This window comes from Rutilus rutilus (genome assembly GCF_951802725.1).
Source record: "Rutilus rutilus genome assembly, chromosome: 21".
Lineage (NCBI taxonomy): Eukaryota > Metazoa > Chordata > Actinopteri > Cypriniformes > Leuciscidae > Rutilus > Rutilus rutilus.
The window spans coordinates 29,214,580-29,241,622 of NC_140226.1; the positions used below are offsets into that span (position 1 = coordinate 29,214,580).

A 27,043-nucleotide genomic window follows, 5' to 3' on the forward strand; every position below is an offset into this window, starting at 1 on the left:
TGCTCTTCCTGCGATTTTTGCGTAAAGACGTCAACATTGTAAAAAACAATCCACGTCCACATGGATCTGCAAAAATGACTAAAACCTTTGTATTATCCATGCCAGACCAGTAGCTGGCGATGTCACTTTGTCCAGAAACACTATGCGCCTAAAGACTGAACACGTAATAAGCATGTGCAGGACGTCACCATTTTCATGGTATCTTTTTCAAAAAGTGAAAGTGAAAGTGAAGTGATGTGACGGCAACCCATACTCGGAATTTGTCCTCTGCATTTAACCCATCCAAGTTTGTGCACACACATTAGGAGCAGTGAGTAGTGAACACAGTAGTTGGTGGGAGATACCAAGTATGGTGGGTAAGGGATGGAACTATTTTTGAGGAGGTTATTGATTTTACTTTATATAATTATGGTTGAAATGAAGTTTGTGCTGTGCTATTTAAACTTAAAGGAAATGGGGTTACTTGCTCTTTAATACATTTTCATGATCTTTAATACTTTCCCATGCTATTATTGCTGAGAAACGGTCGTACCCATGTCTATAAATTCTCACACAAAGAAGTGGTCAGTTAGTCTATGACTGGTGTCAGTGAGTGCAGTATCTGCTGAGTACTCTGATTGAATTGTTATACCTGATCCAAGGTTGTTGTTTTTTTTGTATATTGAAGTTGGATTTTTTTTTCATTTTTTGCATTTTTTCATAAAATAAACAGAAAACTGGCATTTAAAGTCCTCCATGTGTTGTTTGAAGAACTCTAGACGGTATCCCAAGTTGATCCTTGACACCTTCATTTGTTAATAATTTGTTGAACTGTCTTTAAAATTAAGTGGTGTAAAATAAAACCTAGTTCAACAAATCCATAATTAGCTCTAAACTTTGCATAATTTAATCCTTATTGGTGCAACTCACCCAAAATGTCAGTATCTCAAGAGGATACACTGCCCCAAACAGAGGTTTCATAAGGAGCAAACAGAATAGAGAGGACTTGAGGTTTAGGCCTGTGATTTACAGAATAGCAAAATCATTGTTATGGGCAATGATTGGTAATATATATAGAAAACACATCTTGATGCAAAACGTTGCAAATGTTGTTTTGTAATTATTATTATTTTCATTACACCACATTGCCATAACATGTCTCCATGAATAGGAACAGTGGGTTAAAAGTTTAAAACCAATCGGGAGACAGCTGTTCTTTGAACAGAAGCGACTGAAAATATGAAACACACAACATGATGATTGCTGGCATACTGACAGAAATATTGAGTGCTGAGTAAAACAAAACAAAAAGTAGTTTAAAAGATGATGGAAATTGGGCCACAGTTAAATTAGCCGGTTTAAGTATTACTCTTGTGTTGACAAATTCATATTTTGTGCACTTCACAGGTTTTTGGTAAAACTTTAGGTTCATTAGCTAACATTAGTTAAAGTATTAACTAACATGAACTAATAATGAGCAATACATTAGTTACAGTATTGATTAATATTTGTTAATGTTAGTTAATAAAAATAGCTGTTCAAGTTAATTAAGGTAGTTAACTAATGTTACAACCCTATTGTAAAGTGTTACATCACCCCTGCCAAAACCTGTCGGTTCAGCACAAATCTAAATGTTTTTGAATGTTTGAATTTTAGCAAAAAGTGACAACTTTGTAGCATAATATTTATTTACCTATACTATAACCATAGAATTTAATTATCAAACGTAAAAAAATATTCTCGTTGTTGTTGTTTTTGGAGGTTCAAACTCCACTTTGCTCAAAAATCTAAAACTTTATAGGCTACAGTTAAATTGAACTGACGCGACGACACTTAACGGAAAAATACACCGCTCGGTCTTAAAACTGAATATCCATAAAACTAACGTCAACAAAACACTAGCATGCTTACTTCCAAGCATTAAAACACTCCCTCAACTAATATTGACTTCACCGTTCACTTTATATGTCTCATTTCTGTAGTCTTGTGAGCATCTCTGTAACACATACCTGTCTCTCTCTCTCTCTCTCTCTCTCTCTCTCTCGGGCTCGCGGTGGCGGTGCTGCTCTGTATCTGATGTGAAACAGCGCACTGACTCTGACTGTGGCAGCAGGACGGGTCCGCGGGGATTACGTAATGACGTCACTAAAAAGTCAGCGCTTCAAAACGTCAAATTGTAATAAAAATCCAAAACGCTAATTTTCCTATGTTCTGGAGAGGGGTGCTAAATAACGTACACATATAAAATCAAATTTAAGTAAACATATGAGAATACATCAATCTTTTATTTATCCAAATGTGCAAACTTTTGTGTTTAAATCCTGAGGGGCGTTGTTTAGTCACGATCATACAGCTTTAGTCACGTTTATATACTAAAACACAATACCCACATAATAAAATAATTAATAACAATAAATAAATAATCACAATTAATTCATTTACCAGCAAAAACTAAATGTAATATTTAAAAAAAAAAACTTCAGAAGTATAGCAGTTAATCAGCTGCATGTGCACAATTTCATTATTTATTTTATTTTATTCATTATTATGAGCTATACATGGTTGCCATTCAGTTGAATCCTATTAGATTATAGAAAATGGATTATAGATTATCTATCTGTCTGTCTATCCGGGGGTGGGGGGTCATTTGCATTTGCCTTTGCATTTGTAGTGGGAAGCAACCGGTCCGGGAGTGCAGTAAAGTTAGTTTTGGGTTTGATATTCGCCTAGGCTGCTAAAGGGACCGTCTGCAAATTCCACTCAGTCCAAAAATATAAAGGTCCAATTATTCATTGCATTGATGAATGATATTTACGATACAAGGTTATAGTAAATGCCAAGGTATATAGGCTATAGGCTACTTAATGTATGAGCTTCTGCCAATATCTCACTTGTACAGTACAAAATTATTATTAAGGCTACCAGGAAAGCTAAGTTTATTAAATTCATTCACAATATGTAGACATTCATTATTAATCTTATGCCCATTTATTGGTATATATTGCTATAGCTTTTAACTAAGAAATATCCAGTGTTGAGGAAGTTACTCCAAAAAAACTAATTAATTAATTACAAGCTAATTACATCCTCAACAGTGTAATTAGATTACTGTACTAATTACTCATATTGGATTAGGCCTAATTATTACTAATTAATTTCAAAATCCCATAGCAACCTCAGCCAGTTTACAATACAAATAAAATGTATATATTGTAACATTTCCAACAAATATCAAAATAACATTGTAAATGTTAAAATAGATAAATACAAATAAATAAAACGACATAAAATGTATATAACATTTATATATTTATTACCAGGTAAGTAATAGTACACCAATAACAAATCAATTTCTTGGGCAAAAATAGGTTACACTTTATTTTAAGGTGTCCATGTTACAGTGTAATTATTTTAAGTACTGAGTAATAATAATTAACAGCATGTACTTACTATAGGATCAGGATAGAGGTTTGGTTTAGGGCTAGTTGCATGTAATTATGCATATTTTATAGTTATTACTATAACTACATAACGTGTAACAAGGACACTGTAAAATAAAGTGGGTAACACTTTATTTTACAGTGTCCATGTTACATAATGTTACATGTACTTGCCATAATAATAACAGTAAATTATGCATAATTACGTGCAACTAACCCTCAACCAAATCCTAATCCTACCCTAACCCTACAATAAGTACTTAGAGTTAATTAATATTACTCAGTACTTAAATGTATAATTACATTGTAACAATGACACCTTAAAATAAAGTGTAACCATAAAGTGTTACCGAAAAGTATATAACTACACAGTAAATCAAGCACTAATCAGAGAATACATTAGCTTTAGTTATGTGATGTCAAAAGTGATTACATAAAGGGGAGAAAGAAAAACAGAAAATCATTTACACTTGATACCCATTCTGAACTGAGCATGAATAAACAAAGAAAAAGTATATGTTGACTTATTTCTCCAAGAAGCAATTTTGTGTGACAGGTTCACTCTCATCAGGGATCGTCTTCATTCTCCTCAGTCTCTTCAATGTATCTGATGGGAAAAGAACTTTAGATGACAGAAGCTAACTGGAAAAATCCCAGGATACGAATCACTGAATTCATAAAATTAACTTTGTATACCAAACATTTTCTACTGCATACATTTCTATATCATGTGTGCCTAAAAAGATTGAAAATTGTATGTATGTAATGCACATCAATGTTGTATTTTATTCATTTAATGGTTGTTATTCACACAAATAAGCCTTAACATGATATTTGAGTGTATGTGTTTGTTGCCCTGGTTTGTCTTTGCTTTTGTCACTTTCAAAATTAACAATAAACTTTAGACTGCACCACAACTTACTCAAAGTGTGTCTCATGCTTTGAAAATATAGACAGGACGAAGGAGGCCGATTGACCAGCTTTCTCGGTGCACGGTACAATCAGGTACTCTCCTGGCTCCAGCCAGAAAAACTCCATCACCTCTCTCAAACTCTCGAAAGACTTTATTACCACAGGTGTTTTGTCTTTGAAGAACTCAGCTGAGAACTTCCCACTCTGACCTCTCATCTAAGAATGCAAGAATAAATCAATACTGTATTTAGTTTATATATATATAAAGGCCTGGTCAAATATTAGTGAGTATCTGTATCTGCAAAAGTACAAAAAAAGTTTGATAAAACAGTTAAATAAAAAGCATAAAGAAACATCTAAACACACAATCTATATTTGTTTTATATAGGGACTGTATACACGACACCGGTTTCAACTAAAAAACTATTTTTTTAATGTGTTTTAGCCGTTCATTTACACGTTAAAAGCGCATTGGCGGCCTGAAAATGCAAGCTTTTGAAATCGTGTTTCAAAGTGCAAATTTATGAAAATGTTACATTTATCGTCTCTGTTCAGACAACAAAAATGTGAATTTGTGAAAACGTTGACGTCATGCGAATACGTATTGCGTGTTCAGTATATAGGCGAGTAATATTTTTTTACAAAGTGACATCACCAACTATTGGCCTGGCGTGCATAATGCAGCATTTTTAGCCGTTTTTGCGGATCGACAAAGTTGTCATATGTATGCGGAAAAAAGCAAAGTAAAAACATTTCCATTTTTAGTACATCATTGTCGTGTAAACGTACCCTCAGTTTCTATAAATATAAATAAATATAAATATTTATAATATTTAATATAATGTAATATAAATAACTACAGGAGTAAAATCATGATCATGACCATCATTCTCCCGAGGTTACAGAATATATTGTAAATTCCTATATGAAAATTAGGGAATTGTAGCCTTATGTAAAACAACACTGTAAAAAAGTTACAGATGTTAAAAAAAAGTGTTACAACCCTCCCCTAACTACATGCAGAGCTACATCTGTCAATACTAACCTTATAAACATAGAAACCAATCATGTAGTTGTTTTGGCTACTTCTGTTTCTCTTCTCGTGGTTCTGCATGAGAGACACCAGTATGTTTTCAGCACCCTCTTCATGTGTACAGTCCTCACTAAGCTCCTCAATCCTCACACGAAACTGAGGGTTTTTCCAAAAAGTCTCTACAACACAACAAAATAGTTAAGCTTGTGCACAGGACTTTTTATAAATCAAATCCAGATGTTCAGGGATGTTTAATAATAATCATCTGCACACTTTGTATGTGGAAATTAATCGTAATTATGCTCAAATATGCATTTCAAGTTTGAAATATCAGCCAGTGAAATCTGTACAAAAACAGAATGTGAAGGTGAAAACAACTCCATAAAGTGTGTGAGAAAAGAGTCATTACTGAAACCAACATTTGCACATAATGTTTTGTTCATAGCATAAAGTACAGTATATCATCATTTATTTTATACACATGTACACCTATATTGTCCATGGAACCACCAGCTGTAGTCCCAGCAATCCATTTGCCAAAATTGCGTTGTGATTTCCAGTGACATCCAGGAGATCTATCCAGAAAATCAGGACAGAAACAGCAGATATCCAGGCTTTCAAAGTTTTTGGTGAAATCTTTCATTGGCATCCTGTAAAACAATGATCCTGAGTAAATAATACCCAATATGCGATTCATACATTGTAAATTAAGGTGTCATATATTACAACATGATTAATACTAACCAGAACTCCCCATTGTCAAGTTTTTCACGCCACTTGCGGTCCTCCACACTCACTGTGTTCCACAAAGATGATCTGAAAGAATTATGTACAGTATACACACAAAATATATTGGCTTTGATGTGCCATACATACCAGCATCACAGCAACCCTATTATATGTATAGAATGATATATATGATATATGATGTAACCCTATGATATATATAGCAAACAACCATTTAAGTACGTGAATGTGAGGTGATAGGACAAAGTTACCTTTAAGAGTAATGCATTACAATATTGCGTTACTTCCTAAAAAAGTTATTGTGTTAGTTACTTTTTATTGTAAGTAATGCATTTTGGTACTTTTCTAATTGGTTACTTCTAATTGGAAAACAAAATATTTTGCTGTAAATTTGAAATAATGCATTACTTCACTAGTTGCTTGAAAAAGTAATCTTATTGATGCATTACCTAACACATATACAGTATATATATATTGTTGCTGTTGGGCAGAAACCTCATATCTCCAAAAACACAGTAATTTTTTAAATAATTAAACACTGCGTTGTCAAAGTTAATATTGTGGCTTTGTCTATTGACATTGTTTTGTGCAGTAAGTGCATCGCATTATGTTTTCATCAACTTATAAATTTATAAAGTTTATTGTATTGTAGCTTGGTGGGCACTCCGTTTTTAAGTCATTTGGACAAAATCTCATGTTATTAAAGATGAAGTGCTACGCACACGCACACGCACACACACAGGCAATTTAAGGCAGAAATGGAAATGGCTTGATCACAAATGCTAGACTAAGACATATATATTGTGTTTCTTAAGTAATACAAATGCTGATGCTAAATATAGAGATACCAGGATTCCGGCCGACAGCGACGATATGCAAGTTTGTCAATAAAGAATAAAATACTAAATCTGTTACACAATAAGCAACACTTACCCGTCACTCCAGTCTCCAATCCACTCAGTCTCTCCCCATGGGTTTAACACTCTCACCAGATGAACTGGTTTTCCTTTACTCATCACCTGAAAACCAAGAGTGATGCCTCTAAAACATTTAAGAGGGCATCTAATAGCTTATACATAAATAATTTAGAGGGGGTGTTAACATACAAAAAAAAGTACAAAAGGTCATGCATGCATAATCTGGAAGATGGTATGGGTTTAGGAATAAACCTAAAAAAGCACATGGACGTCTGAAACGAATGTCCATCACTGCTGGTATTTGATTGCTTTGTAACAATGAGAATTGATTTTCTGTGGTCTTACCTTGGAAACCCCTGTCACAGTGTAAGCATGACCCCCAACTATGCCATTGGATGACACAGCTTCACGTGATTCCTAAAATCAAGATTACACACATCAATAATGTTTATACTGTTAACATTATACATCAGTACACAGCAGATCACATACATAATTATGAATCATTTTATGAGTTTCAGTCCATGGAAGGACTTTCATAAAATGGAGTATTTAGAACACGTGAATTAAACCGTCCATTTTGCCTTTTGCGTTGACTTTTTGAAGTGTAAACATATTAAAAAATATCGTAATTTGTGTTCTAAAGATGAACGTAAGTCTTATGAGTTTGGAACAACATGAGTAAATAATGACTTAAGTTTATATACATGTGTCTTTTGTAAACCATGATTTTTTTCAGTCCTTGAAACACTTCTAAGTAGTACAGTAAGTGTACAGTAAGGTCTTACCCCTTGGTACGTAGCACAGCCCATAAGGGTTTTTGACTTGGCTGCACGGTCCATAATGTTCCACAGATAAGAAGGAGCTTCATTCAGCACAAACTGAATGTGCACCCCACCAGTGAAGTCCATCAGGGCCTCAGATATGAATCCACCATCCAGGTCCGCATAAGATCCGCACACCCTGTCAAGGCAAGAACCATTTTTTTGGTGGAACGTAAATACTACAATGTCACAGACATGATTTAATGAATATGATGTAATATGCCCTGTTTACAAATGTACTATAACTGAACACTTTAAAATCTTACTCCACACAACAACATACAAATCCATGAAGAGAGACAAATCAAAGGAAAGATCATGCATCCATTCACCAACCAATATCTTTGAGACAAGAAACAATAATTAAATTGATTCAGTGTTTATTTCAAAGCATCTACTGCCACCTACTTTGCATAAGCCTTCTCCAGTAAAGCAGGCCAAAACTCATTAGATGTTTTTGAATGAACAAAAATGAGATTGTCATCGATTGTTGGAAGTAGATCATCAACGACAACGTCAATCCATTTACCAAACCGCCAGAACTGTAAGATAAATTACAGAGAGGGAAAGATAAAGGGCTAAAAATAGGGAAATTCCTTCAAAGATTCATTAACATTGAATTATCTAATTTAGCTCACCCTGAAGTGAAATATCCCAGCATAATTGATGCTGAATGACTGATCAGCTGGAATGACTTGGTTTATTATATCTTTCGTCGTATTCGATGTCTTCTCATCTCTCGAGGTTAAAGCCCCAATTGAAGCCAAAAACCAACAGTTTCCTAAATACAAATAAAAATGTGCATATCTAAATAGATGTAACAATGTAACAAATGTAACAACGTATGGTATATTTATGTGGTGAGCAGGGCGAGGCCGAGAGCTGTGGGAATGGAGTGAGGCCAGTGGCACGAGTGACGCCACACCAGTTTCGAGTCCCACGGAGAACAGAGGAAGACGAGAGAGGACCAGGCCTGATGGTATTGTCACAGTTGTGTTCTGTTTAGTTTTGTTTTCATTGGACTTGTCTACCTGTCTTCACAGTTATTATCTGGTCATCAGTATCACCTGTGTGTAGTTTATCATCATCTATGTCACCTTGTCAAATTTTAAATCGCAATTTTTAACCAGAAAAATCTAAAATGTATTCCCAAAATCGTGCAGCCCTATAGTATCTTTTGATATCAGCATGGACACAGGTTGTTGTTTTTTTGTTTTTTTTTATACAGGGACCAGATGCCACTGAGTCCTGCTGACTTAAACATTCACATGAGTCTGTACATGAACATGGTTAAAATGAAAAATCAAACACCTTGAAAATGACAGGTATGTACCATGTTTCAGGAATGGCACAAAGTTATGTGACTGTTCAAGTCTCTGTGTTAAGATCAGTGTGTTCAATAATGTGTTTTTTTTTTTTTTTTGTAAAAAGAAATGGTATCGGTGAGGATTTTCAGTCAGAATTTAGATCATACCATAGTACTGGGACTGCTCTCATTATAGATATCGATCAAAAGTTCAATATGGTGTACCACAAATATAAAAGTAATTTGCATTACTTGCAAAGCACTAAATGGTTTAGCTCCCCAGTACTTGAGCGAGCTCTTAACGCATTATAGTCCTTCACGTCTACGGCGATCTCTCAATTCCGTCCAGTTGGTAATATCTAGAATATCCAAATCGACTGCTGGCGGCAGATCCTTTTCCTATTAGCACCAAAACTTTGGAACAGTCTTCCTAACATTGTCCGGGAAGCAGACACATTCTGTTCACACACATTCTAGTTTAAATCTAGACTAAAAACACATATTTTGCCTGGTATTCATATAGAACATTACATTTCCATTATTCAAATAAGTGAATTGATTATTAGGCAGCATAGATTAGGTCAGCTGGAACTGGGGACACTTCCTATAACGCCTGATGTACTCGTTACATCATAAGACGAATGGCATATACGCTAATGTTAGTATTTCTGTTTATTACGAGGTTTACTAAAGTCAGCCGGATCCGGGCCGTATCCAGAACAGATGCTGGACCTGCGCCTGGACCCATCCACAACGCATCCCTGAAGTGCCAGCCTCATCAGCCCTGTGAAGGCCTCATCGACACGACAGCCATTGGCACTGATCCTCAACAAACTCATCTCCATACCGATGTGATGACTCCGTCTTCCACCCAGATGGAACTGGATAATATTCGGAATGATCTGACTTCTGACCTTTAATGCTGCCTGAATCATAATCATACACTGTTCGCTCGTTGGCCAGAGGAGAACTGGACCCCGACTGAGCCTGGGTTCTCCCAAGTTTTTTTCTCATTCTGTCACCTGATGGAGTTTTGGTTTCTTGACACAGTTGCCTTGCATTTTGGCTTGCAAAGTTGGGGACATTTAATATTCAACAATATTATTGATCTGCCTTAAGGTGGAAGATGATGCAATTGTCTTTTAGAAACAAACTTTTTTTTTTTTTTGTATTTTCATGTTATCACTGTGAAGCTGCTCTGATACAATCTGTATTGTAAAAAGTGCTATAAATAAAGGTGACTCGACTTGACTGTATCTTTGGATTATGTTGTGTTGAAAATAAAAATAAAAGCCATTCTTTTTTTTAAATCTCTCCTCATTCTTTGTTTATAGTTCCCTCAGTCTCACCTGATAGGGCCATTATGGGAGGATTTTTGTCTTTCTCAGGTGTGAAACACATCAATATTCAGGATGATTCACTTATCCTCGCATAAAGCTTTCTCACACAAAACAAATAAAAATGTTCCTTAATTTTTTTTTATCTGAATGAGTACACAGGATTTTCACTTAGTTTTGAAGCAAATATTCTAGGCTACGTGATACAATTTTTCAAACGTCTTGTGAAGAAATAATCAGTATGGGTTTCATTACCTTATTTCAGTGACTTTTTGTTTAGTTTTTTCACAAACCACGCATAAACGTCATTATCTCAAAACTACAAGCTTTTACATACATGCTGCTGACATATTATTGTAGCAGAGTTTGTGCTGAATCAGACTTTAGCCATGAAAATGTCACAAGTAACAGAAATAAGCACAAATGCATATCAGAACACATTCAGGGCCCAGAAATCACCTCAGACCCCAGAGGGTTCAAATAGCCAATAGCATTTTGTTTATATCACAGCACGGCCAGAGCTGTTGAGCTCGGTAAAGCCGCAGTTTCCTCCTAATCCCTAACCGTTTCTTCATATCACTTTACAATACAGCATTCTGTGCAGGATTCAAATGGGTTCGATACGTTTTGTGGTCTTTGCTGACTCGCGCATATGATCCACTCTGTGCTATCGTGTCTATGGACCGGAGCTGCGGCAGTTCGCGGGACTCTAACATGAAATCAGACTTCATTCGCCCCAGTGGAAAGCCTATTTACACTGTATGAATCGTTCCCTATCCCCTATACAGTGCACTATGTGCCATTCGCCATTTAGAAAATAGTAATTGTGTGAAAAAGTTAATGATTTCAGCCACAGCTTCAGTGACTATTTATAGTGTAGGGGGCGGTACGCTTCGGTTTCTAGAGAGCATTTGATTGGACAGAAAATCTGATGAGAAGCTGAAGTGCAGAGTGATGTCATCAAAATCATTGATCCATATGGTGGAAGTGAGAGACTGTAAGTTTTGAACGCTTATATCTTCTAAATGCAAATTTTGTCATTGTTTTGGAGCACACTAGCTAATAGATAACAACAGCCGGAATTCATGGGGACTTTAAAGTTGCGTTGAACGTTGGCTGGTTCCCTGAACTATGAACGTTAAAGTTTATGCATTTTTTTATCACATTTTTCATTTATGAGCCGAACTGTATTGAAATAAACCCAGACTTACCTAATTTGGACCCTTGTTTGTAGTCAAACCTGGATGTTCCATCAACAGTGAAGAAAGGTGTATTAGGTGACACTAATTCCTGTTTAGACAAAATGATCAAAGTATTCTTATATTCATACCATGGATATGAAGAGAGAGAGATATAATTTATCATTTTAATGAACATTGTTTACATACGGATGGCCTTTTCCACTTGATGTTTTTGTAGTCCAGATCAGCTTCTTTATCCAGAGTGCCAATAGAGCTGCTGTTTGGAGGAAACAACTCATCAATGTACAGCTTTTTTCGACTGAGAGATTGTTGGAGCAGCTTCTGATAGTTCTGACCCAGGAACGCCTTAGGATTAGTCGGCGAACCCACATCATGATCCGTTGTGTAGTCGTGGCGCTCATGGGGAGGAGGCATTTTTCACTCGGAAAAGTCTTTCTCTAAATACAAACTACAAACACAAAAAAGGTCTCATATTTGATATTTAAGTTTTTTACTTAAATTACTTTCTAATTTCATATTATCCTGTCCCTGTACAACTCATCTGTCCCATGTGTTATAGCTAATACTCAAGTATCAGTAACAAAAACTAAAACCACATCTTTTAAGGTTTGTCCAGCATTGTTCAGTTGTTAATCAAGTTTTAACAAAATATTTCTTTTGCAGAATTAATTATAAAAAATATATTAAATGCAATAGATAAAATTAATACATTCATCAAAAAGGAGAATATGCATTTTACCTGTAAAAATCTGGTTGGTCAGGAAGTTAGCATAAAACAGTGCTTTCTCACCCAGTGCATCTGGTTTTATACTCCACACCTGTAGATTTTTTTTTCTTTTTTTTTCTTCTTTTTTTTCATGACATCCCACACCCTTATCTTGTTTAGATTCTTGCCATTCAGTGTAAAAATCTGGTTGGTCAGGAAGGTAGCATAAAACAGTGCTTTATCACCCAGTGCATCTGGTTTTATACTCCACACCTGTAGAATATTCATTTTTTTCTTTCTTTTTTTTGCCATGACATCCCACACTCTTCTTTTGTTTAGATTCTTGCCATTCAGAAGACTTGAAAAGCTTGTCACACCCATGAAATGTCATGCTTCAGAACTACAACATTCCAAACTTAATCTCACTGAAAGACTGACTTAAGTAGATAAAAAAAATATCTTGCATTTTTACTCAAAAGAATCATGGTTTTAACAGAATGTAAGTTCTTACATAACAAAATGTACATATGTAATTATCAAATGTTTCACAGTTGTGACATTTCCATCAGGCAATACAACAACAACAACAACAACACAGATAATAGACCTTAGTTTCTCTATGAATCCCAAAACTGTTATTTTGGGATTTTTTTTAAGCGGATTCAAATGCCTGCTTTATAATAAATCTAATTATTTTCCTATGTAGATTTTATATTCACAAATGTAAGTTCTCAAATTGTAAACCATGAGATAAAACAGTACTTGATTACAATTTCTCCCTCTCTGAACCCAAAAGCACTCAGAACATGTACAATTTGCAAGAACTACAAACTTTTCACCTTATTAAATGTTTAGATTTCTTTGCATTTAAGTAATGCTCTCTTTCCTTTTTTTCTCTTTTTCTTTTCATTCTTGTTTATCTCATTGTCTGTTTTTTTTTTTGTGCTATGATGTTGTTGAAGTGTTTTTTTTTTATATTCTTTATATTGTTGCCTTAATAATTATTTTAGTGTTCTAATTATGTTGTTTCACACTGTTAATTGAATGTTCAAATAAAGCATTATTAAAAAAAAATAATAATTAAAAAAAACTCGTACAGGGTTTTGGGCATAGTTGTATATCTACGAATTGTGTTTTGCATTTGTGAAATGTATTTTATTAATATCTATTTTTCATGTGAATTGCTTTTGGAGAATTTTTTTATTTTATTTTTCACGCACGTGAATTTTGTGTGTGTTCGTGAATTAGGTTTCATGCATGTGAAATTGTCTACGCATGTGTGAATCATGTTTTTTGCGTGAATTATAATTGAGACTATTCTGCCTCTGTAGGCCTACCCTACCAACGCTATCTCACGACCATCTAGTAGGAGTGAGTAAAAGGTGGCTAATTCATATGATTTGTCTAAACCCCAGTGATGGGTCGGTTAAGGGGCGGGGTCAGGGGTAGGTCATTCGTACGAATTCATACGAAATGGGCAACTTTTAAAACATGTACGATATAGCACAAATCTAACAAATTCGTATGAGTGAGGTCGAATGAATTTGTGCGAATTAGCCACCACCTTGAACATTTAAAAAAAAAAAAACCTTTTATACAGCCATTGTAAAGTCTGTATGTTCAATATGCCATATAACTAAAGTCTATAGACAGAGACGACTACACAAGTTTCGAATTTTAGATTACTGTACATTTTTTTTCATGTACAATGTAGTTATTGTCACTGTATTTTCCCCCCATTTTCACTGTACAGTAAATTTACCTGAAACGGCTCCTCCGTCTCCCTCTGATTTATGATTGATATCTGGGATTACTCTGGAATTGTTCACACCACAGCTGAAAGTACAAAATTCTCTACTGATAGGCTACTATTTTTGTATTTATTTTTATTAGTGTTTAGACAGCATGAAGGATGAAAGAACTTATTGCAGCATGTATAATTTGCAGCATGTATAATGTATAATTGCAGCATTTTGACCTATAGGGATAGGTCACCCAAAAAGGAAAATTCAGTCATAATTGCCTCACCAAGCCTGTATGAATTTGTTTCTTCTGCTGAACACAAAAGAAAATATTTTGAAGAATGTCAAAACAGTTGATGTACTTCCATGGTATTTTTTTTTTTCCATACTATGGGAGTTAACTTAATGGAGCCGATCAACTATTTGGCTACCCATATTCTTCAAAATATCTGTTTGGAACAACTTTTGAAAAAAGTTGCAACCCTTGCAACACAGGGTTGGTTCAAATGTCATCTTTTTTTTAAAACCTTGATTTCAGTCAGGACCACTTCGCCAAGTATGGATAAATAGATTTATTGCGATAATATAGCATACAGTTAGTGTTGGCGGTATGGATCTGTTCTGGGCAAAACTCCCACGCCTGTCCATGCAGCTATGCCTGGACAGAGCAGGAGAGCAGCAAGGCAAACCCCCCATGGGGTACAGAACAGAACCAGTATATGCATGATTACAATTCTCAATTACATGAGTTGAAATGAGCAATTACATATGAAATACAAGACATAATAAAAATTTGCCAAGATTACACTGTAAAGAAAACAAGTGATCAGAAAGATGAAGGTTTGTTAGGAGGAGTTGGGGTTGGAGGAGGGAGTTAAGATGCGAGCAGCAAGCTATGAGGGAAATGCTGAAGGAGTGTGAGATTTAAGTGTGCCGCTGAGATGGATGTCGACACCGGATTGGACCACGTCATGAACAGCTGGCTAACAGCTGATGCGGGCTTGGCTGACGTGGCCTGCCTGAACTAACGCGATGCTTGATAACTAGCAATAGGCTTGTTCGACTTGAACCGGCGCTCCACAGACCGATCGGTTTATGACGTCAAAGTACCGCGAGAGCAATTCATAAGCATAAGGAGCCGTCTACTTTCTATTCGCTCTCGCGGTACTTTGATGTCATTCACCGATCGGTCTGTGCAGCGCCGGTTCAAGTCGACAAGCCTAATGACAACAATAGCAGGAGGTTTCAAAACCAAAGCAAACAATCCGACAACAGCGACTCCAGGTGGTCAACATGAGAAATTTTACATCACTTTTCAAACAGACAGTTAAAACAGTTATTTTTGCACAAATTTCAGAATTACAAACAAATGTATCATGTGAAATGTGTATATCAAATAATAATTTTAAAGAAAAGCAAAAGCATTTTAATTCTTAGAGGGATAAAAGGATGAAGCATAAGTAAATAAGCATCAATATTTGTTTATAAGTTTGCTATAAAAAAAATGAAATGTTTAGACCGCCTAAACCTCCGATCTGTTCTTGAGGTTTGTTGGCAAACCTCCTGGCAAACAGACGTTCCCTCATGAGTACATGGTGAGTCCAATCCACTAAAACACAGATGCACAGGTTGTAAATGTATGAATTTTGAATGATAAAAAAATAGCAAAGAAAATCAAGCAGAATGTTTTTAAACACTTGTACAGTATGTGGTTGAAATGTTTACATCAGGATTACCTCACTCTCATTAAGAGTTATCTTCCCACTTTCACAGAGTCTCTGGAATATTCCTGATGAAGAAAATAAAGGCTGTTAAAATGTAATAATAATAATAATAATAATAATAAATACCCAGGGAATTTAGCTCAAACTATTTCAGGAGCATGAAAGGTTCAAACCAAATTTTGTTTACCAGTTTGTGTGACACAACTCTTGGTAGCTTACCCTAAAAAAATATTTATTTGTTACATTTTATTTTACAGTCCTGAACATCAAATTAGGGCGGCACGGTGGCTGGTGAAATGGCCCATAGATGTTACACTGAGAGTGTGAATGTGAGTGTTTGTACTGAGAAAGGCTCCAGCTTTCTGTATAAGGAAGTCAGAGAGAGAGAGAGAGAGAGAGAACATCAAATTGCTTTTCTGTCTAGTCTTACTCACTCGCCATGCAGTTCAAACGCATGACAAGGCAAATGAAACCCTCCAGAGAGATCTGTTCTGAAGCACCACCATACCGCACAACCATGAGACTCAAGATGTCTTCATTTATATGCATGCCTAGGGCACAAGAACCATGACATAAATACAGTATCTATACAATGTGTGATTGAAAATATTATATGTATCATAATATCTCTGTTTTCAATTTTAGGGGTCACTAGGTAGGCAGCTATACAGATACACTGTACCACAGCTGTGATGTTTGTAAAAAATAGTTAATGCAAATATTTAATACTTTTCTTCTACTAAGTAAATTACAATATTTTCAACATTTTACTACCGCAAAGTATAAACTGTATAAGCTTTAACCTGTTTTCTCTAATGCATTATGCAGTTCGTTCAAATCCAGAACCCCATCTCTGGAAGAATCCATGTTGTAGAAGATTTCCTGTAAAAAAAAAAAAGTTAAAAATAAGTAGTAGTTCACTTTCAAATGAAAATTATCCCATGATTTACTCACCCTCAAGCCATCCTAGGTGTGTATGACTTTCTTTTTAGACAAATACAATCAGAGTTAGGCTACATTATTATAGGCCGAAAGCTAGAATTTTACTTTGTAACATGTTGAATATGAATATTTGTCTTACACAAACTCATTGTTTTGCTTCAGAAGGGCTTTATTAACTCCCTGGAGGCGTGTGAAGTTCGTTTATGACGGATGGATGCACGTTTTTGAGCTTCAATCTGTTGGTTGCAATCCACTGCCATTATAAAACTTGGAAGAGCCAGGATATTTTTTAACATAACTCCGATTGTATTCGTCTGAAAGAAGAAAGTCATATACACCAATCAACAATCAAAGCTAAAATCCAGACTCAAATCCACTCACCTTGTACATCATAATGCGGGTCCACAGACGAAGAAATTCTGATCCACGAAGTCTTCCAGTGACAGAGAACTATTTTTATTGTTAGGAAATATTTCTAGAGCTAAAACATGTTTCTTCAGAAACACAAACTGATGGGGATAAATCATATCTCATCATTCAACAAATTATTTTTTAATCGTTTTTAATTAAGGAAAAAAGGATACATCCGACATGGCAATTATACTTCTGCAGGAATCCAGGCCAAATCCTTCAGTATTTTTATTTCCTAAAAGGTACGGGTCACATTTGTGAGATTTCCGAGGCAATTTAAGATTTCTAAGCTAAATTTCACATAGAACGTACAGGATTTTTAAAACACTCACCTCTGAGTAGGTTTTCATGAAGAAGCTGTTGAAGTTTCTCAGCATCAACAACTTTGTACTGTTTCCAAAGAAGACATTCAAGAGTTACTGTCATGATCCAGGTTCCTTCCTTCTCTGTCTCCCTCTTGTGGCCACATCTCACACTCGTTCGCTACACCATCACCCTGTTCTCATCAGTTCCAGCTGTTCCCATTTACCCTTAATCTCCGCTCTGTCATCTCACCTGTTTCTCCTTTCCCCCTGATGTTTCCTGCTATTTCTAACCCTCTCTTTTTCTGCCTCTTTGTCAGTTTATTCCAAGCTATCAAATGCTGATGACGCTTCTCTTACCTCTCTTGTCAAAACGAATCGAGTCCTGTCGTGTCCTGTGTGGTTCGTGTTGAAGTCTCTCCTCGAGTCAGTATACTCATCCATTCTCTTACTTGCTCACTGAACTCTGCCCTGCCAATTCAGACGCTGAGTTCCTGATCAGACGCGATATCCAGCCTACGGTCGGTACCTTCTCTCTCGGCGGGCTTCGCCTCACTACATTCTCCACTGGGAGCTCTACTTTTAGTTCCAGTAATAGCTGCTGCCTGCAGTTTGTTAATTTCTACAAGCAAAGTTTTCTGTTTGACTGTTTCCTGAGAATCCTAAGAAGATTTATGTTCCTTTATTGATTCAGTGATTTGCTTCTCATTTCCATTAAAGACTGAATTATTGCATCTCGCTTTTTGGTCCTCTATCTCTCATTATAACAGTTTGAAGCTTGTAGCAGCTAATTTTTTGATAATATATTAGCGTACATATTTACCTGATCGGAATATTGTCGAAACAGAGTTTTAGTTTTGAATTCTTCATCCAGTTTATCGTTGTATGCGACCTAAATATGAGAAAAGAGACAACTGTATCATCGACAGCTGCTAAAATCACAATTAATGTGATAATCTATCTTATTAAAGATAATCTACTCTTTACAGTTTTCAGATATCACATTCTCAAATCTTATGAATAAAATGTTGATTTATGTAACATATTAATATTTTTATAGAATAAACAATGTAATATTTAATGTGCAGAGAAGAGTGTTCATGTAATAGATTCTGAAGTTGTAATTATACTAACTTTATTTACAATTAATATCATTCACATTGTAGGAGAATTGACAAAAACAAGACAAAGCTAGGGTTTAGTTGCAATTGCAGAGATATGTTGAAAGAACCAATATAACTAATTCAATGATTGCACATATTGACAAACTTTACAAAATAAATCTGTGTATTATTACCTCGTCTATGAGATCCACAAGAAAATCTTTCTCTGTCCTTTCTGTGTCCTTTCTGGATAAAAAAAAAAAAACACATTTAAAAAATATTAACCAGTGTAATAAAGCACATGATTGTGAACATTTCAGTGTGTAAAGTCAGTTTTTCAGTATTCCAAGCATAAATAATTACTCAAATGTTGAATATTGTAAAGTTATAGTCAATCTCTCAGTCCTTCATGTTACTTACTGAATGTTTATCTCATTTTTGCACAGAATGGACAGGATGAATTCTGCGTTCTTATTAGGCATGTAAGTGGATGGTACAATGAGATACTGTCCTGGCTCCAGTCTGAATAATTTCATCACTTGTCTTGCATCCTGAAAGTTCCCGCTTGTTGCCACAGGCTTTCTGCTATAGAAAAAGCTTGACCCAAACTTTCCCTCAGATCTCATCTAAAGGATATTGAAACAAAAAAATGTGTCAGAAAGGTATGACAGCTTATGTATTATGTAATAGAAACTGTGAGTATATTTTACTTGCCTCGGGTGGAACCTGTAAAAGTTCAAAACAAAAATAAAGGTTACACTCTAAGCACAATGGCATCATTGTACAACCATATTTATTGCCTTTGTGTTTGTTTGGTTTTGTGTGTTTTTTTTTTTTTTGTGAATACTGACCGCAAACACGCAGAAGCCGATGCCATGGTGTGAAGCAAGGCGTCTGTTTCTCCTGTCAGGTTTCTGTATGAGGGACACCAGAACATTGCTCTGGCCCTGATCACAGGCCTTATCCATCTCATTAATCTTCAGCCAAAACTGGGGGTTGGTAAAGAAGGTGTCTACAATTACAGGACACGGGTGTTAGAAGCAGATTTGCATTGATGACTAGTAGTTTTATTATTATAATTAATTAAAGCACCTGAATGATTCAAGCAGCCTCCTGCTGTACTCCCAGGAACCCAGCTGCCATTGTGGAACTTGGAAATCCAGTGACATGCAGACTTTTCTTCCAGAAAATCAGGACAGGAACAGCAGATATCCATGCTGTCAAATGTTCTAAGGAAATCATTCATTGACATCCTGCAAAAAAAAAAAAAAAAAACCTGCTTCATATTATGTAAATCCTAGACAATATGTAATTCACGTTTTAGTACACTGTAAAAAATTTGCTGTAGTTATGCAGCTGTTTGCCAGTAACTTACTGTAGATTTAAATTGATGTTATTTACTGGCAACAGTTTGTTCAAAGTTAAATGAACATTAAACATTAACAAGTCTTTATCTTTACAGAATAAAACTAAAATAACAGCCTCATGCAAAGCATTCTGGGAACCAGAATCTGAAGGAAAAACACAGAAAAAGGTTGATGAAGATTTCTGGTTCCCAGAATGCTTTGCATTAGGTTGTTATTTTATAGTTTTATTCTGTAAAGACAAAGACTTGTTAATGTTTAATGTTCATTTAACTTTGAACAAACTGTTGCCAGTAAATAACATCAATTTAAATCTACAGTAAGTTACTGGCAAGCAGCTGCAAGTAATACTGTAATTTCTACAGATTTTTTTTACAGTGTACGCATTAAGAATCTTTTTTAAAACATGGTTCATACTCACCAGAACTCTCCATCTTCGTCCTGAAGACGTTGTTTGCGGTCCTCATCACTCACTGTGTTCCACAAGGGTGATCTGAAAGAATTATGTAAAACATACATCTCAATAAAGGATCATTTTGACTGTGCAATAATCAAACAATTTCACAAACTTTTTTGTTTGTTGAGAAATGAGAAAAATAGAACAATTTGTTGTTGAATGTTTTCACTGCCAGTTCTGCTAGTTAGTTATGTTTAACTGCTACTATTGTGTGATATAATTGATGATTTGTTATCTATTGAGTATTTGGTAAAAGTTTTCTACAGTCTGCTTTAACATCTGAATCTGATAATTCTTATATGAATAGCTTCAATAATATACTCTGTATTTATTTCTTTTACTAAAATAACAACTACAGAAGTTTTGAATGTTATTGTTATCAGTTTTAATAATAGATACATTACATTTGCTTCTCATATCCTCATGTATCCACTGGTTGGAAATATTCTTGTATTACTCCAATTTATAAAAAAGGTGATCCACATTCTTGATCCACAAAATAATAGACCTATATCAATAATTTGTGTTATTGTTAAAGCATTTGAACAATTTATTTATAATCTGTTATCAAAGTACCTCGAATATAATATTTTTTTAATATCTTATCACCTTTCCGATCTGAATTTAGGCCTAATTATTTAACAACTAGTTCTTGTCTAAAATTGACAAATTATTTATTTTCAGCATTAGAAGGGGCTGTTTTTATCGATCTGAAGAAGGCTTTTGATTTAGTTGATAATTACTTATTATAATATGAGCTTTATGCAGTTGGTCTTTCTCAAAATGTTTTATTGTGGTTTAATTCTAATTTACATAATAGAAAACAATGTGTTATCATTCAAGGGGGAAAATCTGATAATTATTCAAGAAAGAGGCATACCTCAAGGCTCAGTGTTGGGTCCAATTTTCCATTTTTATTAATGATGTTCCTTTTATTATTTCACATTCCTCTGTTCATCTTTATGCAAACAGCCCTGTTACTTATACCTTAAAACCTTATTTGTTTCAAATTCAAAATATATTTCAATCAGATAATAATGGTTTTAAAACTGGTGAGAAACAAACTTAAATGTCTCTCAGGGTTACTATGAAGATATTTTAATTCAAGAAACCAAGATACAATGAAGAATCCACAACACACACAATAACATAGATAGACGATAACCGGCAGGGAGCAGAACGAAACAAGGATTATATAGATTATATATTTGCTTCTTTATTTTGAGACATGATGTACATGCTTTAGATGATGTTATATCTATGTTTAAAAGCCAAGAAACCTTAAGGATTTAGAGAGTATCTGTAAAGAGGTGCGGACCAAAATCCCTCCTGAGATGTCTGCAAATCTGGTGACCAACTACAAGAAACGTCTTACCTCTGTGCTTGCCAACAAAGGTTTCTCCACCAAGTACTTGTGTATGGCATGTTTTGCTTGGGGATCAAATACTTATTTCACTCACTGAAATGCAAATCAATTTATAAACTTTATATAATGTGATTTTTCTGGATTTTTTGGTTGATATACTGTCTCTTTCCGTTAAAATAAACCTACCATAAAATTGTAGACCCTTCATTTCTTTGTAAGTGGGCGAACTTACAAAATCAGCAGGGGATTAAATAATTATTTCCCCCACTGTATTATTGCTAGGCAAACATTGTCATGGTCAAGTAATGTTTCGTTTCTTTATCATGTCTTGTATAGTTTAATAGTTGTATTATCATTTTCTTAGTTTCTTTGTAACTGTTTTGCTGGTTTCTAGTTCATAGTTTGTTACCATGGTTTCTGATTAGTTGCACACCTGTTTCCTGTTCCTTTTATTACCATCCTGTGTATTTAGCTCTCAGTTTCCTCAAATCTCTGTTCGTCGTTGAAGTTATGGTAGATGTGTAGAGTTCACTTGATTTCTTTGTTTATTAAAACTCATGTTTCATTGTCATTCTGTGTCACGCATCCCTCCTTTTAACAAATTTAACAAGAAAATCTAAATGTCTAAAATGTGGGGTTAAATAAAATGAGTTCTTACTTGTCACCCCAGTCTCCATTCCACTCAATGCCTCCCCATGGATTGAACAATCTCACCAGCTGAACTGGATATTTACCACTCATGACCTGTGGAGCATGATTTTAAATAATTAGTAGTATGAAAATGTGGCAAATCTTTCTGATATTACCAGTAGCTTTATTTTGTAATTTACCCAAATTTTGAAGTTTTAATCATTTGTCACGTTCGAGCACCGAGCAGAACGAACACTAAGATTATGCAAAAAGGCCAAATCATGTACAAACACGTAAAGCATGGGTTAGTATCAAGTTGGTTGGCTTCCATTATCTTTTGTCCCTAAAATATTTACCTTAAGACCTTATATGAATCTGATGCGTGCTGAGACTTGATTTTTTGCAGTCTTACCTGGTAAACCTTTGTCACAGTGTAAGCGTGGCCCAGAACGATGCCATTTGGTAATTTTTCCTCATTCTCTTTCTGATTATGTGGAAACAGAGAAAAATTATCAGAAGATAGATGGTGTGGTGTAAAAGTCATTGTTTAAAGGAACCGTATGTAAGAAATGTATTTCAATTAACTATAAAATGGCCCTGATATGTCACTAGACATTAAGAAATCATGTTCATTTCAAATACTTATATCACTGACAACAGTAGTCCGGCCAGGATACTGTCATTTAAAAAGTGAAGTTGCAGCCCTCAACTGATGTTGATGTTGTCATCTTGTGTTTTGGCCTGAAGCGCCACCCTCCACCTATCTACCAATCACGAAGTCAGTAGTGTTTCGGCATCCGGGTTGCCAGCTCTGCTCTAGTTACCACAGCTGCAGCTACAACCGTGTCGGATAAAAAATGCCAGCCTATCTGGCAACCTCCAGTCAGGGGGGAGGGGATACACCGCTCTACAGTAATTTGAAAGTGATTGCAGTACCAGTTTTGGCCACAATCTTACATACGGTTCCTTTAAGAGGTGCTGTAAGTGTTTTGTTTTTCTTTTTATCCCACAAATGAAAATGTCCCTGTATAATGTAGTCTATTTTTTTCTTCTTTTGCTTACCCCTGCTGGAGTTTCACAGCCCATAAGGACTTCTGACTGGAAAGCACGGTACATTATCTCCCACAAATCAGTTGGAGCTGTTTTCAGTTCGTAGTGCATATGAACCCCACCGGTGAAGTCCATGAGGCCTTCAGATACCCGGCCACTGTGCATGTCAGCGTAGGAGCCGCACACCCTGTAACAGTCATTCAAACTCTAAATTATATGCCGCAATGTAATAGACATAAATTTGAGGACTAATACAGCACATTAATCACAGGTTGAATTACAGTCGTGTTTACTGTATATTGAATACGACAGCACAATTGCTTACATATACTTGAAATGATTTTTTATAAAGTCACTAAAAGATGTACAGGCACTTACTTTGCATATGCTTTCTCCAGCAAGGCTGGCCAGAACTCATTATATGTTTTTGATCTGACAAAAATCATCTGGTTGTCGATTGTTGGCAGGTTGTCATCAATCACAACATCGTACCATTTCCCAAACCGCCAGAACTGTAAGTTTAAATAAGCAGAACACTGAGTAAAAATCTAACAGGAATACCCAATGCTTGGGGTTTCAATTCTGGATAATATGATCAAAATAGAATTAAATATTGGAAATTATGGCATGAAATAAGAGGAACTCACCCGGAAGTGAAATAAACCAGTATAATTGTGGCTGAACGATTGTCCATCTGGGACGACCTTCTGCAATAATTTGTCTTGAAATGTTAGAGCCCCAACAGAGGCCAGAAACCAGCAGTTTCCTGAAGAAGAAAAAACACACTAACTGAAACTTTGTAAACTAATACACTAATTGTAAATTTGATAGGCTATCTTTCATATTCCACAACTATTTATTTATTTGTTTTGTTTTCAGCAGAAATCAAGCCTAAATATAGCCACAAGAGGCAATCATCAGGCACCAATGGCTCAGACCAAAGGATATAGGGATGTTGCAGTGCATCTTTTTAAATATAATAAGTCTTTAAGTGTGTCTTTATAGATGTGTTATTCTGTATATTATAAAAGACAAATAATATTGTCTCTTCATTTTTATTAGACAGCAATATATTTAGGCCTACCACATCAATCAAATTGACAAATATGTTTTCAATATTATTAGGATAAATGAAAGTTAAAATAACATTTCTTTGTAAATATACTTTTGTAAACAAAAAACATTTCTTATAAAAAAAAAAAAAACTACATTGTAAGTGCAATATAAAATTATGTTTCTTCCGATAACATTTTGTCATGAGGGTCTTGGGATGATTAATGCCAAGTTTTGTGCAAATCGAACAACCTAACCAAAAAAAAAAAAAGGTTTTACAGAAAATTCAAAATGGCGGAAAAATTTCCCTGCAGGCAAACAAAATCAGATGTATGATTCTTGGGGCTTACAAGGATTTGAAAGGGAAAAGGAATGTGAAACTCAAATGCACTTATTATAGCACTAGTGTGCTGCTCAGAGGGCAGAAAAAGAATAGTATGCAAATCTGTACAAAATACAATAATTTTACTTGGCTTAAATATAGGCTAAGCTTTTATTTACACAGAGCAGGTCGCTTTATCTCAATAGCCCCTCTAATCTTTTATTGGAAAAATAATCATGGCTGACTGAATTAATGGATATCTACAACAATGGCATAGGTAATTGAACTGAACACCATTTTGCTTGTATGATGCCGCTAGGTGGCAGAGTTTTTTTTATGTTTTTTATACTAGTTGAAACTCTCTTCTCATCTTGATGGCCAACATGCAATTGAAGTTTAAATATGATCATATCTTAAGTGGAAGCAAAAAAATGCACGTTTAATCATTGCATTCGGTCCTGATGACCTTCCTGCCTGTATTTCCATCATGTCATCAGCGGGTTTCTTGAGGCTATGCTGCAGAGTTGTAGACAGACAGCCAAAGCGCTGCCGTAATTACCGTAATTAAGAAATGGCAACCAGTGACGTTCTACCCGGAGCGGTTCACCTCCTCAGGCTCAGATTTTTGTGTTTCTATGGCAACACTATCAACGCAAAAATGTATTTGCAGCAGTCAGGTGGTACAAGTAAGAGCTCTGCAAGTTGTTTACTTAGTTTACATTCAATATTATTGTAGTGTTGTTTGCTTTGAGACGTGAGGTAATTTAACGGCGTCTCTCGTGACGCTTTGCAGATCTTATTGGATCTTATGCTTTCAAAGATAGCTCGCTGTTTCTAGCGTCTTAAAAACTGCCTTCCCACGCTTTAGGTGTCTAAAACAGCAATAGTGTGGTTACCCAGACATACCTATATTCCCTTGGGCGTAGTCAAACCTGGACACTGTATCTACAATAAATGCAGCTTTATCTGGATACAATTTCTGAAAAAAAAATAATAATAATAATAATATCTTCAGTATTTGACTTGCTTTCTGCTTTCTGTGAAAGGGATGTTATTTATAGTGTCTTTTAAATTCTTTAAAGCGTTTAGATTGTCACAGTCACATCTTTTAGCTTTCCATAAAGGTTATAAAATTTGACACTTCTAATTAGTGTGCATTATTATCAGACCACGTCAAAGATGAAGTATAGATAACATACCGATGGTCTTATCCACTCCACTCGGGCCATGACTTCTGGCTCCAGCAGCCCTTCGCCAATGGAACGAGGGTCTGGCGGGAAAAACTCATCAACAAATCTCTGTCTTGTCTTAAGACAGTAGTCTTGTAAAAAGTTGTAGTCCTGATCCATGAACTTCAAAGGATTTGTTTCAGAGCCCATGCCACCCTTCGTGTTGCGGTCATCCATGATTTTTAGGCACATGCCGTGTGGAACCGCTGGAGGAGGCATTCTGAAATCTGTCTGGATTTCTTTACTATTAAAAAGAGGAAATTACAACAACAATACAAAGATATTACATTGCTTTAATAAAAGTTACCTCTATCACATTCATATTCACCAGTTCCCATTGACAACCTGTGCCATTCCAGAAATACCAGCCACAATCTTTATTTTAAGAGGAAGGTCAATGTTTACCTTGACAGATCAATGTGTCTGTTCATCTTACAGCTCTATGACTGTTCTCGTGGTATGCGTGCTAAGAGTCTTAGAATATAGTTGTTCGCATGTTCGATTAAACCTAAACAGAACCCATCCTGGTATTGATTTTTCTGTGTTGTTACTTTTACAGTTGCCATTTGAGGCTTTTATCCAAACGATATACATTTTATCAAACCTATTGTTTGCACAATGCTCAGCTGTTTATTCTGCTGCACTGTTAGAAAAATCTGTAGAAATTACAGTATTACTGGCAGCTACTTGCCAGTAACTTACTGTAGATTTAAATTGATGTTATTTACTGGCAACAATTTGTTCAAAATTAAATGAACATTAAACATTAACAAGTCTTTATCTTTACAGAATAAAACTAAAATAACAGCCTCATGCAAAGCATTCTGGGAACCAAAATCTGAAGGAAAAAAAAAAAAAAACAGAAAAAGGTTGATGAAGATTTCTGGTTCCCAGAATGCTTTGCATTAGATTGTTATTTTTATAGTTTTATTCTGTAAAGACAAA

General features: G+C 35.3%; 3 protein-coding genes and 1 long non-coding RNA gene across 4 annotated transcripts; all 4 read right to left on the reverse strand.

The window, feature by feature from the left end:
• Positions 1 to 3,698: 3,698 nt before the first annotated feature.
• LOC311281348 (calpain-1 catalytic subunit-like) lies at positions 3,699 to 12,597 on the reverse strand. Its single transcript, XM_084394190.1, has 14 exons — positions 12,437 to 12,597; positions 11,884 to 12,145; positions 11,707 to 11,785; positions 8,491 to 8,633; positions 8,261 to 8,394; positions 7,817 to 7,991; positions 7,374 to 7,445; positions 7,045 to 7,130; positions 6,109 to 6,180; positions 5,820 to 6,014; positions 5,638 to 5,666; positions 5,377 to 5,543; positions 4,342 to 4,547; positions 3,699 to 4,026 (listed from the first exon to the last, which is right to left on the reverse strand). The coding sequence occupies exons 2-14, from the start codon at positions 12,109 to 12,111 to the stop codon at positions 3,987 to 3,989; spliced, it is 1,626 nt and encodes a 541-aa protein (XP_084250316.1). The 5' UTR covers positions 12,112 to 12,145; positions 12,437 to 12,597; the 3' UTR covers positions 3,699 to 3,986.
• Positions 12,598 to 15,681: 3,084 nt separating this feature from the next.
• On the reverse strand, positions 15,682 to 16,878 carry LOC311281371 (calpain small subunit 1-like). The gene is made up of 4 exons (XM_084394216.1): positions 16,673 to 16,878; positions 16,304 to 16,420; positions 15,882 to 15,934; positions 15,682 to 15,754 (listed from the first exon to the last, which is right to left on the reverse strand). The coding sequence occupies exons 1-4, from the start codon at positions 16,734 to 16,736 to the stop codon at positions 15,728 to 15,730; spliced, it is 261 nt and encodes an 86-aa protein (XP_084250342.1). The 5' UTR covers positions 16,737 to 16,878; the 3' UTR covers positions 15,682 to 15,727.
• Positions 16,879 to 17,191: 313 nt separating this feature from the next.
• On the reverse strand, positions 17,192 to 17,613 carry LOC311281381. The gene is made up of 3 exons (XR_014625792.1): positions 17,555 to 17,613; positions 17,396 to 17,457; positions 17,192 to 17,261 (listed from the first exon to the last, which is right to left on the reverse strand). It is a non-coding gene; the product is annotated as an uncharacterized lncRNA (long non-coding RNA).
• Positions 17,614 to 18,003: 390 nt separating this feature from the next.
• LOC311281349 (calpain-1 catalytic subunit-like) lies at positions 18,004 to 26,317 on the reverse strand (the record flags this gene model as incomplete). The annotated part of the gene is made up of 15 exons (XM_084394191.1): positions 18,004 to 18,186; positions 18,348 to 18,416; positions 18,822 to 18,873; positions 19,048 to 19,253; positions 19,342 to 19,353; positions 19,479 to 19,639; positions 19,750 to 19,880; positions 20,413 to 20,484; positions 22,473 to 22,558; positions 22,857 to 22,928; positions 23,507 to 23,681; positions 23,873 to 24,006; positions 24,142 to 24,260; positions 25,776 to 25,848; positions 26,069 to 26,317. The coding sequence occupies 15 exons, from the start codon at positions 26,315 to 26,317 to the stop codon at positions 18,004 to 18,006; spliced, it is 1,794 nt and encodes a 597-aa protein (XP_084250317.1).
• Between the last annotated feature and the right edge of the window lie 726 nt (positions 26,318 to 27,043).

Coding starts and splice junctions, on each gene's coding strand:
- LOC311281371 (XM_084394216.1), bottom strand. CDS start 16,736: ATGGATTCTTCCAGAGATGGGGTTCTGGATTTGAACGAACTGCATAAT. Junction 16,421..16,672: donor TAATGCATTAGAGAAAACAG/GTTAAAGCTTAT, acceptor CTTGTGCCCTAG/GCATGCATATAAATGAAGAC. Junction 15,755..15,881: donor TAACTCTTAATGAGAGTGAG/GTAATCCTGATG, acceptor TCTGTGTTTTAG/TGGATTGGACTCACCATGTA.
- LOC311281348 (XM_084394190.1), bottom strand. CDS start 12,111: ATGCCTCCTCCCCATGAGCGCCACGACTACACAACGGATCATGATGTG. Junction 8,634..11,706: donor CAAACAAGGGTCCAAATTAG/GTAAGTCTGGGT, acceptor ATTTGTATTTAG/GAAACTGTTGGTTTTTGGCT. Junction 8,395..8,490: donor CTGGGATATTTCACTTCAGG/GTGAGCTAAATT, acceptor TTTATCTTACAG/TTCTGGCGGTTTGGTAAATG.